Source organism: Diabrotica undecimpunctata, chromosome 6 (assembly GCF_040954645.1).
Source record: "Diabrotica undecimpunctata isolate CICGRU chromosome 6, icDiaUnde3, whole genome shotgun sequence".
NCBI lineage: Eukaryota > Metazoa > Arthropoda > Insecta > Coleoptera > Chrysomelidae > Diabrotica > Diabrotica undecimpunctata.
Window position 1 is genome coordinate 21,653,516 of NC_092808.1, and position 12,125 is coordinate 21,665,640.

The 12,125-nt window shown below is 33.9% G+C and overlaps 1 protein-coding gene across 5 annotated transcripts in view; it reads left to right on the forward strand.

Annotated features, from left to right (window-relative positions):
* The window catches only part of hth (Meis homeobox homothorax), a 393,321-nt gene that overhangs the window by 226,177 nt on the left and 155,019 nt on the right, over positions 1–12,125 (forward strand). For all 5 annotated transcript variants that reach the window (XM_072534421.1, XM_072534423.1, XM_072534422.1 and 2 more), the window contains one exon: positions 4,247–4,297. In XM_072534421.1, coding sequence (XP_072390522.1) covers positions 4,247–4,297 — 51 coding nt within the window. The remainder of the gene's footprint in view (positions 1–4,246; positions 4,298–12,125) is intronic.

The following is a 12,125-nucleotide window of genomic DNA, read 5'->3' on the forward strand; positions in this document are numbered from 1 at the left end:
CTAAATTACCTTCATACTCTATTTTCCTCATGAAATTTATCGATAAACTGATTTGGGTTTACTTTACCTACCGAAAAAATCTATTTGGTTAAATATTACCAGCATTAGTGGAAGCATAGGATCATATGGGCATATTCATTATTTATAAACGGTGTATTACAACTCAACATGATAAATGTTAGCATATATTACTGAAAAAAAAATAAATAATACCAATATGTACAGTGGCGGGTTTAAGATAACAAGTATTTAGATTATACAGGGTGATCAACTTTTGCGATAGTCCGTTATATCTGTTATTATAGGGGATATCGAAAAAAGTTATAGACGAAAATTGGAGTTAGCTCTAAGCTTCACATTTTAAAATTAGTTACAAATATACAGGTTCTGTCGTAATACTGTACCACATCAAAAATTATTTTTTAATGAAATACTCTATAATTTATTTTAAATTTACTATGCGCTTTATTTCATCATTACGCACTTCCGTGTTTTTCGGTCTACAAGGGTCTGCTACAGGGATGCGTACTTAGCCCCATGCTCTTCACTATATCATCATTAAATCTTCGCTTGTCCACTGCTAGATATAGATCTCCCTATGGTTCCGTCTTTTTCGATCTTATGCCTCTTGCATCCAATTCCTATGGCAATGTTTTAAATCGTCAGTCCAACGTGTTGGTGGACGACCTCTGCTTCGGTAGACATCATCTCTTGGTCTTCATTCCAGTATCCGCTCTGTCCATCTGTTATCTGTCATTCGAACTACGTGACCTGCCCAGTTCCACTTCAGTGTTGCTATTCTCTCTAGAGCATCAGCCACTCCTGATCTTCGTCGTAGCTGGAGGTTTGAGATCTTATCTCGCAGTGAAACGCCCAACATAGCACGTTCCATCGCCCTTCAAGCCACACGAATATTTTGCACTATTTTTTTCACTAAGGTTTTTCTTTCATCATATAGAGCAAGTAGTTTATCAGACACACTTTAAAGAACTGAGAAGGAGCAGTGATTATCACCACTGTGACCCAAAATTATTAACCTTCGGTAGGCTGATGATACCACCCTCATCTTTGCAACTAAAGATCTAAAGAAGAAATAGAAGAACTCATACAATGAGCAGAAAAAAGTTTTTAAGTCAGTTTCAAGACTAACAAACTGAAAACCAAAATAATTAGACCGACAGAACCCAAATAATTTAAATATAAAGAAAAGCTATAACATCGAAAGTAAATTAGGAGAAGAACTGCATTGGTCAATCAAGCTATGATGAAACTTACAAAGATTTGGAAAAGTCACTGTATAACACTTAACACCAAAGTACGAATAGTTAGAAGCCTAGTATTCCCTATATTCCTATATGCATCTGAATTTGGTACATTAAAACAAATAGACAAAAAGAAAATAGATGCATTTGAGATACAATGTTGTCTCCGAATGTTAAGAGTGTCATGCATTGAGAAAAGAACTAATTGATCAATCGTCCAAAGATCCAAATAAAGGAGAGACTAAGTTGAATAGTATTTCTCGCCAAGACTATTAATGGCTTTCGAAATTTCGCCCATCTGCGCAGGGAGCAGAGAGAAGGTATTCGGCGAGAAAGAGATGGATGAACACGTATAGCGTATTGAGCCACACGCTAAATAAATAGGCACTCGACTACCTGATTTTTAAAGGTCGAGTTTACTTCTCTTATCAAGATAATTTCCTGCAATTTTGCTTTTGCTTTCCAATCAAGTGGGCGTGCCGTGCCGATTATATGATTTTCAAAGTCCTTCCAAGTTTTGACAAAGTGTAGCTGAAAATATTGCCAAGTTCTTCGGCCACATTATTAGAAATACTTACAGCTTTGGAAATACTTACAGCGGCGGGACATAGTCGACGGGAAAAGAAGTTGAGGAAGATCACAAACCAAATATACAGACCTTCTTATGAAACACACAGGCGACTTTATAACAATCAATCAAAATAGCGGAAGACGTGTACTTACGATTCTTGAAAGCTTCTTTCGACTAGGAAGAAACAGTTGCTTTAAAAACCTAGCATAGAAGTCATTCATCAATTGTTACGTATCACATGCAATCCCAACGTACATTATATTTTTTATGAACATGTGTCCCTTAGACAAGGAAAGGGAGAGGACAGGTAACCTTCATTTAATAAACCTTCGAAAAGTGAAGCCAGTTTTGATGTGACAGCCTTGTTTTGTGACTGTACGCTGCCCATTACTACCTCTCACAGGGTTACCAGGTCCACTGATTTTTCAGTAGACTTACTGATTTCAACTTCAATTTACTGATTTACTGAAACACTATATCGATCTGCTAAAAAATATGTAATGATAAAATCATGTTCAAAAAGTGATCATTATATCAGTGTTCAATTATAAATTAAAAAAAAATCTATTTATTGATATATATCCATTATGCTCAATCTACTGAAGAAATCAAATATGACCTGGTACCTTTTTTGGTACCGGTTGGTGCCAATTTAGGCTTCAGTCAATTCCATATGATTACGTTTTCTCTTTTCTTGTCTAAGATGTGTCCCTTGCCGTTTCTTCTATGTCATCATGTGTATACGATGTCAAACATCAATTGCGTTTACTCTGTTTGTATTTGACGTATGAAATAATTTAAAATTGATTGTTTTGTAGTGTGTAAAAGTTGAATCGACCTTTTTTTATTTAAAACGCCCCATTCACGTATGTTTATCTAGTTAAAACTTACTTTAAGATTTACTTATTTTGAAATCGTTAAGAAGACGTGTTTTGTTACTGTGACACATTATTTTCCAAGATCAGCTCTATTGACATCATAACATGTCAATTGTATCCTGACATTACTTGTGTGTTTTGTTATATGCTTTGTGTCATGGTATATTGTTATTTATCCATATTTATTTTTGCACGGTGTATCTTAACCAGTTTATCATAGAGGAAAACTACTTTGTAGTTGTCCTTTATCAATAAATTACCTTTTTATTTATACTTTCACATCTTAATCTCTTACTGCCGAAACAATTTAATTCATCAATTTCCAATTGTACATTTCGTAGTTTATAAAATATTCCTAATATTCGCTTAAGAACTATTAACTTGCGAAATAAACTTAATCCTCATGGGAAATTTCACTATCGTGTTGTTAAAGACAATTACCTCCGCATTTTTTGTGAATATTACCTACAACAATATGGTGCATAGTGATGTAACCATTTTACATACAACAAGATATTGATCGTGCTTGTATTGACCTCGTTCGGGAACACCATACAGCACCAGAAATGGCAAAAATAACAGCCAGCTCGCCATGAGAACTCAAATCGCTCACGACTATTTTGAAATTACTGATGATAATGTTGGATGTTTGAGTGGATGGAGCGAACAAATACTTGAATCGAAATTTATGTTATAAATAAGATAACAAGACATATTTATATATATATATATATATATATATATACAGTAAGGTCTTGTTTTATGCGGTGGATACGTCCCGTAGCCTTCTAAAATTACATAACACTAAGACAAAACCAAAAAAGTTTCCAGAAATTAATTACTTTACCCCACTAATCCACTCTACTTTCCAGAGGGAATGCTTAGCTAAAGCCATAGTGTTTAATTTATTGGTTTGTACACTATATTTATGTGCAACAACCCTTCTTTCAAGATATTGGTGTGTTTGCCCAATATATGTGAAGTGCAGTCTTTACAATTTATTTTATTAACAACATCTGACTTAGAATTTTTAGTAACATTGGGATATATGTATCCTTACCATACATTAATGATTCTCTGAAGAAATGTAGAAAATGTTGGAAAAGTATAACATCAATGTTGGGCATAAATCAGAACCAACAAATAATTTTCTGATATTTGATGGTTACGAAACAGTATTTACTAGCTTTTACAGTAGCTAGTATAAGTAATTCTAATAGCTTATGTACCTACTTGAGATTTTCAATAGGATTGAAAATCTCGTATTGAGATTCAATCTGATCTGGATTGAGATCTCGTAACACTGGAATACAAAAATTATTATTTAGAATTTGAATACCATAGCAAAACTTTTTAAATATTTTGACATGGAAAATTGTTGAATATATTTTGATGTGTACATGACCGTTAGTTTTAAACCGACCAATAGGAACTTATGCTGGTGTTTCTTAAATTCATTTTTTTTATAAATTTCGTGTTTGATTTATACAGTAGTAGTAAGAAGTGTTTATTAATATGATCTTTAATTTTTTCAGATGGTACAAGCGATTCAAGTCCTACGGTTTCACCTCCTGGAATTAGAAAAGGTAAATACAATATATTTAAGCTCCATTACAGTTTTTGTAACATTTAAAACTTGCACTACTGAGTTTTAATTTTCAATTAAGTACACGGTATTTACAATACTCGAGTAAGTTGTTATGCACATCTGTCTAGTTCCCTAGAATTACGACAAATAAAGTACGGCAACACCGGCGAGTTTCCTTATTTTTGTATGTAGCTCGTAAAATCAAAGCTTGGTAAAATTTGTGGAGATATATTAATCACCAGCATATCTGTATTACCTAATCTTGTCAAGAGGTGTGACAAGATGTCGCTACGTGATCAGTGTCAACACCTTTCGGGTTGGAGCTATCTGGCAGTTACTATATCCAGTATCTAGGATCGAAGAAACTTCAATACAGCATAACTCCGTAGCAATGATCTTCAATCGACTCCATTCTAGACAGTTTATGCTGAAATGTTAGGCATTATAAATAGTATGCCGTGTCACAGCTATTCTATTGCTTTAGTGACTGTCGTATAAATGGTACCTAAAGTGAACAACAATAATATAATTTGTTTTAAAGATATTTAGCAATAGGCACCAACGTAATATCAAAGTTGGAATCATGTTATCATGAAATATTGTTTGCACTTTTGATTTTACTCTTTTATTGGAAATATGTGAAGGTTTATTATGTTAAAAGCTCTTTCAGGAACTTATATGAAGTATAGGCTTCCAAAAAAGACAATTCTCAAGGAAATTAATAATCTCAAGCTGCTCAACTTTACGCCTAATCTATATTATCAAATATTCGCGTTTTTTTTTAATTTTATGTTTTCTACGACATATTTTAATTTTTGAACCTTTTTAATCTAGGTGTTATTTGATGCAAAATAAGTTTGCCGCAATAGTATTTTTTTAATAATTGTTTTCTTTAATTTGTATTCTTCGTTCTTTTTGCAATATGTTTTAGAATGTAATCATCATCTTGTCTATCTGACCGAAATACAATTGAAATTTGGTATATGGTCACTCTAAGGAATTTTCAGTATTCTCTTGTAAGTCCACATCTCAAATGTCACTATCCTGTTCATGGTTGGAGTTGGAAGCGTCTATGATTCTGCTCCGTATAGCATAGTTGATCAAATATAGCATTTAAGTAGTTGTATCCTAAGTCCTAACTGATACGTGGATCGCATAGGATTTCTTTCATTTGTATGATTGCTCCTCTTGCTTGTCCAATTGGGCATTAATCTTAATATTTGCGTCCAGTTGGTTGTTTATCCAACAATCATCATTCTCTTTGCCTTTATCCCTATGCAGGTGGCTATCTTAATTACATTTCTCCATAAGTTTCTGTATTGGGTCATGTCAATATTATTAATACCCTTTACCGACATGTCCTGCCTAAGTGTCTTCCCCCAGGTCTTTTTTGGTCTTCTTCTCCTACTACTTTCAGGAACCCGCAGATCAGCAATTCTGCGTATTGGGTGATTATTGTTTCTACGTTGAACATGGCCAAATTATCTTAACCTATGCTGTCTCATCTTGGTTGCAATTGGTGCCACTCCTAGGCTTCCCTTAATATATTCATTCCTAATTTTATTCTTTTTTGTATACTCCAATTATCCATCTAACCATTTTCATTTTCGCCACGCATTCGTTGTTCCTCTTTATTTTTAACTACCCGTCATTCAGTTCCGTACATCATAGCTGGTCATATGGCTGTTTTATACAGTTTTCCCTTCAGGTTCATTGGAATTTTTCTGTCAAACAACATATCACTCGCTTCCTTCCACTTCATCCATCCAACCCTAATTCTACTGCATACATCTCCATTTATTCCCCCATTACTCTGTTACACCGATCCTATAATATAGGTACTTAAAACTATTACTTTTTTATTTATTGTTTATCCAACAATGCAGCTACTTTATTTTGTTTACTCGTTCCAAGATTTTAAATTCGATGTAATAGCAATTAAAACATTCTGAGATCGAGAAAAACGTCACCAATTTGGTCTTTATTTTCATGTTAAATTCTGTTATATTATAGTAAGATTGAGTCTGTCGATAAACCCTAATACCCTATGTCTGAGTCTACCATCAAAATTGTACAATCTGGAAGTATAATGCTTGATATTTTAATACCGTTAATTTTTATGTCTTCTGGTATGCTTCTAAACGCTTTGTTGAAGGTTGCTTCAGAGTACAAATTGAATAATATAGGTGCCAACACACAGCCCTGTCGCACTTCTCTATTAATAGGTAGATTCGCCAACTTTTTCCTGTCGATGTTGACGCTGTCCTTATTTCACTTGAGATATCATATCGTTCAATTACTTGGCTATATTTCAATATTTAGCTATTTTTTTCATATTTGACTATTATCTAAGTTTTTAATCTTTTTCTGAATATGCAAACTGGAAATGTAAAAAATTCATGATTTTTCTTCGCGAGTCAATGTTTATCTATAATATTTTTACCTATTTTAATAACACTCAACTAAGAAAATCCTTACTGCCAGCAACTTTTTATTTACCTAATAACAAAAAATTCCTAGAACACTAACTCCATTAACTATGCTAAATCGCTCGGTGTATTGTAGCGATGTCGCAACCCATGCAATCGATCTTTGTCTTCCAGTGACGTTTCGACAGGACACTTAATAAACATGTTGAAACCAAATCTTCTGAAACTTTCGAAATTTTAGTTACTTCTTGACTGTGTACAAGCAAAAGAACGGTTGTAATATGTATTAACATTTTACATTTGTTCGTTACGAACAGTTTGACCGTTTTAATTGCAATATATTTAAAATGTTGGCTTTTTTAAAATTTCTCATCAATTAGGTTATTTTCAGAACATGTTCACACACTTTCTTACAGTTATCTACAGTTAGTTTGGCAAATTCCTGTTTCATTAACACTTTTACAGCTCCTAACGTATAATTCCATTTTTTATTTGCGCTCAAATCATTTCTATGGGATTTAAGTCTGAATTCTTGCAGTAGCTTATCAAATTTATAACAGATCCTACAGGAAAATTGGGGATTAACTGAAACTCATTCGCCCACCACCGTACATGATAGCCAACCTACTTCCTTTTGGAACGATTTTGAACAATCCTTTACCACTATCATCTGTGTGTGGCAGTTCTACTTATTTTTGTGGTTATGGTGTTCATTCTGATATTGCCTAATAGTATATTATGGATTTCGTCTATTATTTTTCTTCTTGTTAATATCTTTTTCAATCCTAGATAAATCGGCTTCAACATCATCCCTCCATCTTGTTCTGGGACGACCTACTGATCTTCTACCGTCTGGTCTCTCAAAAAAACACTACCTTTAACACTCTGTCTTCCTCTGATCTTACCACATGACCTGCCAATCTTATCCGACCTTCTTCCCTATAGCGTAATTTTCGTTGGTCTGTCTTTCTCAATTCTTCTAACTTGACTATATCACTGGCGTCGTCTAAAAAGACGACGTGTAAAAACATTATATATATTCAGGGATATTATTCATCTTTCTCTGTTCTGTCCATCTCTGGAGAAACTTCGTTCCTCCAGGGTCTTCGGGGTCATCCTCTTTTCCTCCTTCCTATGAAGCTCCATGCGGTTATTCTCTTTATCCCTCTACTGTCGCTAGTTCTTCTTACAAGCACTTTAGTCTTTTTTGTTCTATATATGTCAGTTTGTCTGTTTCTATTGATGTTCTTTGCTCTATTTCGTCATTACTTCTCATATCCATTCTTGTTAATCTGCAGCATCTTCGCAGTTATCCATCTCTGTTGCTACTATCTTACTGCTCTTTTTTGTTTATAATCAAATTTTCAGCCCCACATGTCATAATAATTCGCACTAATGTTTTATAAATCTGTGTTTTTGTCTTTATATTTAGGTGTCTATCCTACCATACTGAGTTAAGTTGTCGTATTGCTGTTTTTGTTTGTCCTAATCTTTACTTAATTTCTTCCTCTGTTGTTGCCTTTTTCATGATTATAAACCCCAAGTATTTGAATTTATCCTTTCCTTTGATTGATACGTTGTCGTCAAGCTGTAGGTCTTCTATGTCTTCTTCACTTGTAGATAGGTACTCTGTTTTCGCGACGTTAATATCTAGACCAGCCTTGGTATATTCTTCTTGTAGTTTCTTCATCGTGTAACTGAGGTCTTCTTGGTCTTTGCAATCACTGCTTGATTGTCTGTAAAGCTTGACGTATATAGGTATTCGTTTCGTACCGGTAGTCCCATGCCTTTGCATTTTCTTTTCCAAGTAGTCAAGGCTTTCTCTGAGTATATTTTGAATAGGGTTGGAGATGTGGAACAACCCTGCAGAAGCCCTTTTGTTGTGATGATGTCTCCTATGATTATTGTTCCCATTTTAATGGACACTTTATTTTCTTTATACAGAGCTTTTGTAGCTTCTATGAGTTCCTTCTGTATTTCTAATTTTTACATTGCCTCCCATAGTTCTGATCTTTGCACATACAAATGCCAAATGTATATCTCTATTTTTTGCTTTTTTCTTTTCCAACAGTTGTTCCAGTGTGTATATGTGATCTATGCATGATCTTCCTGCCGTGAAGCCTGCCTGATCCTCCCCGATTTTGCCTTTTATCGCTTGTACTATCTTTTCTCGCAGTACCTCCCTATATAATCTTCCCATTGATGATATTACGCTTATTCCTCTGTAGTTTTCGTATCGTTTTCTATCTTCTTTCTTAAATATAGATGTCATATATGCCTCCGTCCATTCCTTTGGTAGCTGTTCTCAATTTATGGCTTTCTGAAATATCAATTTTATCATCCGGTGTAATTTTTCTGAGTCGTACTTTATAAGCTCGGGTGAGATGCCTCCAGGTCCCGGTGCTTTCTTATTTTTGTTTGCTTTTATGGCCGTTCTCATTTCTCTATCTGTTATTTCTATTTCTTGTTGTAGGGATCTGCTTCGTCTTCGCCTGTTGTTTTCTTTTCCAAGGAACTGTTATCAGAACAAACACCACAATTCATTGGAAAAGAAAAAGGGGAGGGGAGGATGTACAAACATCTTCGTCTTATAGTTTTGCTCGTCATGATTTTTAATGTTTTATTCCATATTTTATCCAGTAATAAATTGTCAACTAAGATAATGAAGAAAGTAAGATATTAAGTAAGAAAGTATTTACTAACTGTTATACATTAAAAACTATTAATAAAATGATAATTAAAGAATTTTCTAGAAGCTTTTTCGGTAAATTTGGTTGCATTAAGTCTATTTTCCAGTTTTTAATTTGATTTTTTTGATAATTACGATGCTGGGACTGATTACTTATACTAACTTAACCCATTTATTCATTTAGTTGGAGATCGTGTGTTTTGTACAACATGATACAAAGAGAAAATTACAAAAATTCTTCATCTAAAAATAGCATTCTGCCGCTGTTAACTTTTTCTCTGCAGCCTAATTAGAAGCGACAGTCTAACAACCCATTATTGCCAAAATATCCATCCCAGCAGCGTCTCTCGCACCATGTCCTCTAAAATTGGTTCAATGGCGGCCCAAGTGCATGCTCTCTCGCAATATCTAATCACTTAGGAAAGTCGTTAGGAAGAAAATGGCGCTGGAAGTTTAAATATTATCGAGATGACGGTAATTTGTTTGGACATTCTTTCGGTAAATGAGAAGTTCGTCAGTTATACCCGAAGTAACTTTAAAACCCGAAGTAATTTAGCGACGGGAAAACACTAATGGGGCTTTTTTATTAGATGTTTTTGATTTGCTCAAGTAATTTTGCCATTAACAAATTAACTGTCTACTAGATCAGTTAAACAAGAAATGGGATATTTAAAATAAACGATATGACGGGAAATAAATTAACAGTTGACTTACAATTAAATCTTAACGAAAAACATGTGAGAGTAAAAAAAAATCTGATTAATTGAATATTCTATTAGAAAATGATTCTATATATATATATATATATATATATATATATATATATATATATATATATATATATATAGACATTTATTTAAGGTAGATTTTATAACGAAACTCTCTCAGAAAAGAGATCAGCGACAAGTTGACCTTTAGCATGTTATGCATATCGCATCTAGAAACCATTTTTGTTGTTCATCTACATAGTGCATATAGCGTTGGACTCTCTCCGGTTCTCTTGAGCTCTTAAACGCCGAAGAGTGTTTCATTCGATGGATGATGGTCGATAAAAAATCGCTCTGCGGTCGTGACCAACTAATGGGCTGTTCATTATGGCGTGATAGGAATTTTGATCGATTGTACAGACAATAGCAGTAACTATCGTTGTTATTGTCCACCTCAAGCGGTATACCTCATTCGCAAGACTTGTTTGCATGGGATTGTTTTACCGAGATGAAATTGTTTCTGCATCATGGACGACTTCTAAATTTTTCTTTTATAATTAATTTGTATTCATTATGTGTATTTTAAACAAACATTGTACATACCACCGTTTCTTTATCAAATTGAGTCAGTATTATATCTGATACTAAAAATCGACTGGTTTGAATATTTGTACAAAAATGTCGGGCAATGTTTTTCCTATAAATATAGTTTAAAGCTAAGGGTTAGGGAAGATATAAGTCCAGACTACAGATTTATTGACCACTGTTTATCGAAATAACAATTTTTATACTTTTCTCTTTCTTCTGTCGTTCAAATACATTCTGATATCAGAATGATGATGGATATAGATGTATGTTAACTTTTCTCACCTCTCTTTTTTACATTTCTCTCTATTGCCAGCTTCTCAACATATATTTTTTTAATTTGAAAAAGGAGAAAGAAAGCATATTTGGGGCACATACTTAGCAATGAGAAGTACGAGTTTTTGCAGCTGATTATGAAGGGTAAAATCGGAAAAAGGTTCTAGTAGACGACAAATATCCTGGCTGAAAAACATTCGCGACTGGACCGGGTTAAACAAAACAGATGCTTTCAACAAAAGCAGAAGATAGGGACGAATTTGCAGTGGTTATAGCCAACTTTCATTCGTGGAGTCGGCAGTAGAAGAAAAAGAATAGAAATATAACTTGCCCGGCCGCTATAGTGAACATAAAATCTTTTAATAACAAATATGAAGTAGGTACTGCATCTTAACGTAATAGTCTATGATTACTAGCAAACAACCAATGCCAGGTATTTACTTGTTGGTCAACCAACAATTAGGAACAAGGGCACCAGAGATTCTAACCAGGAAACGAGCAGAAATGATAAATATGAACATCAAGATCAGTGGAAAAGTCCAGGATAACATTTACCATAATCAAAAATATATTTAGAATCAGCGATCCATACTACAAAATTCATCAACTTAGATGCTAAGTATTCCAGTTATACGTTACGGATATTACCATTTTGGGGAAGTTTCCATGAAAAAAATTAAACTTTAGACGAATTTTGGTGATCCTTTAGATATATTTTATACAACCACACACATCGAAATGTTTCAAATATTGAAGAACTAGGGGTAGTATTAACAATCAAAAATCAAAAACTGCAATATTTGATTTATGTTATGAGGATACCCTGGTCTATAATTCTTTAGGAAAGGTCGATCAATAAAATGACCGGTATATTTTTTTTTTTCGTTAACTACTAAACTGCACCGAAGACCCGTTACAGCTGTAAATTGCTGTAAAGTAAGAATTACCGTATTAGTTGCTCACCAATATGTATAGATGCCAATTTTCTCTTTTGTGTAATATGTAATGTGATCTTTCGAATGTGAAATCATTGCTTAGGATTTATAACTCCTTAAGTTGTGAGAATTCGACATTTAAAGTCGGTTGAGGATCTGGAGTCGTCTGGGACAGATAGGTGGTTAATTCATGCTTGAATTCAGG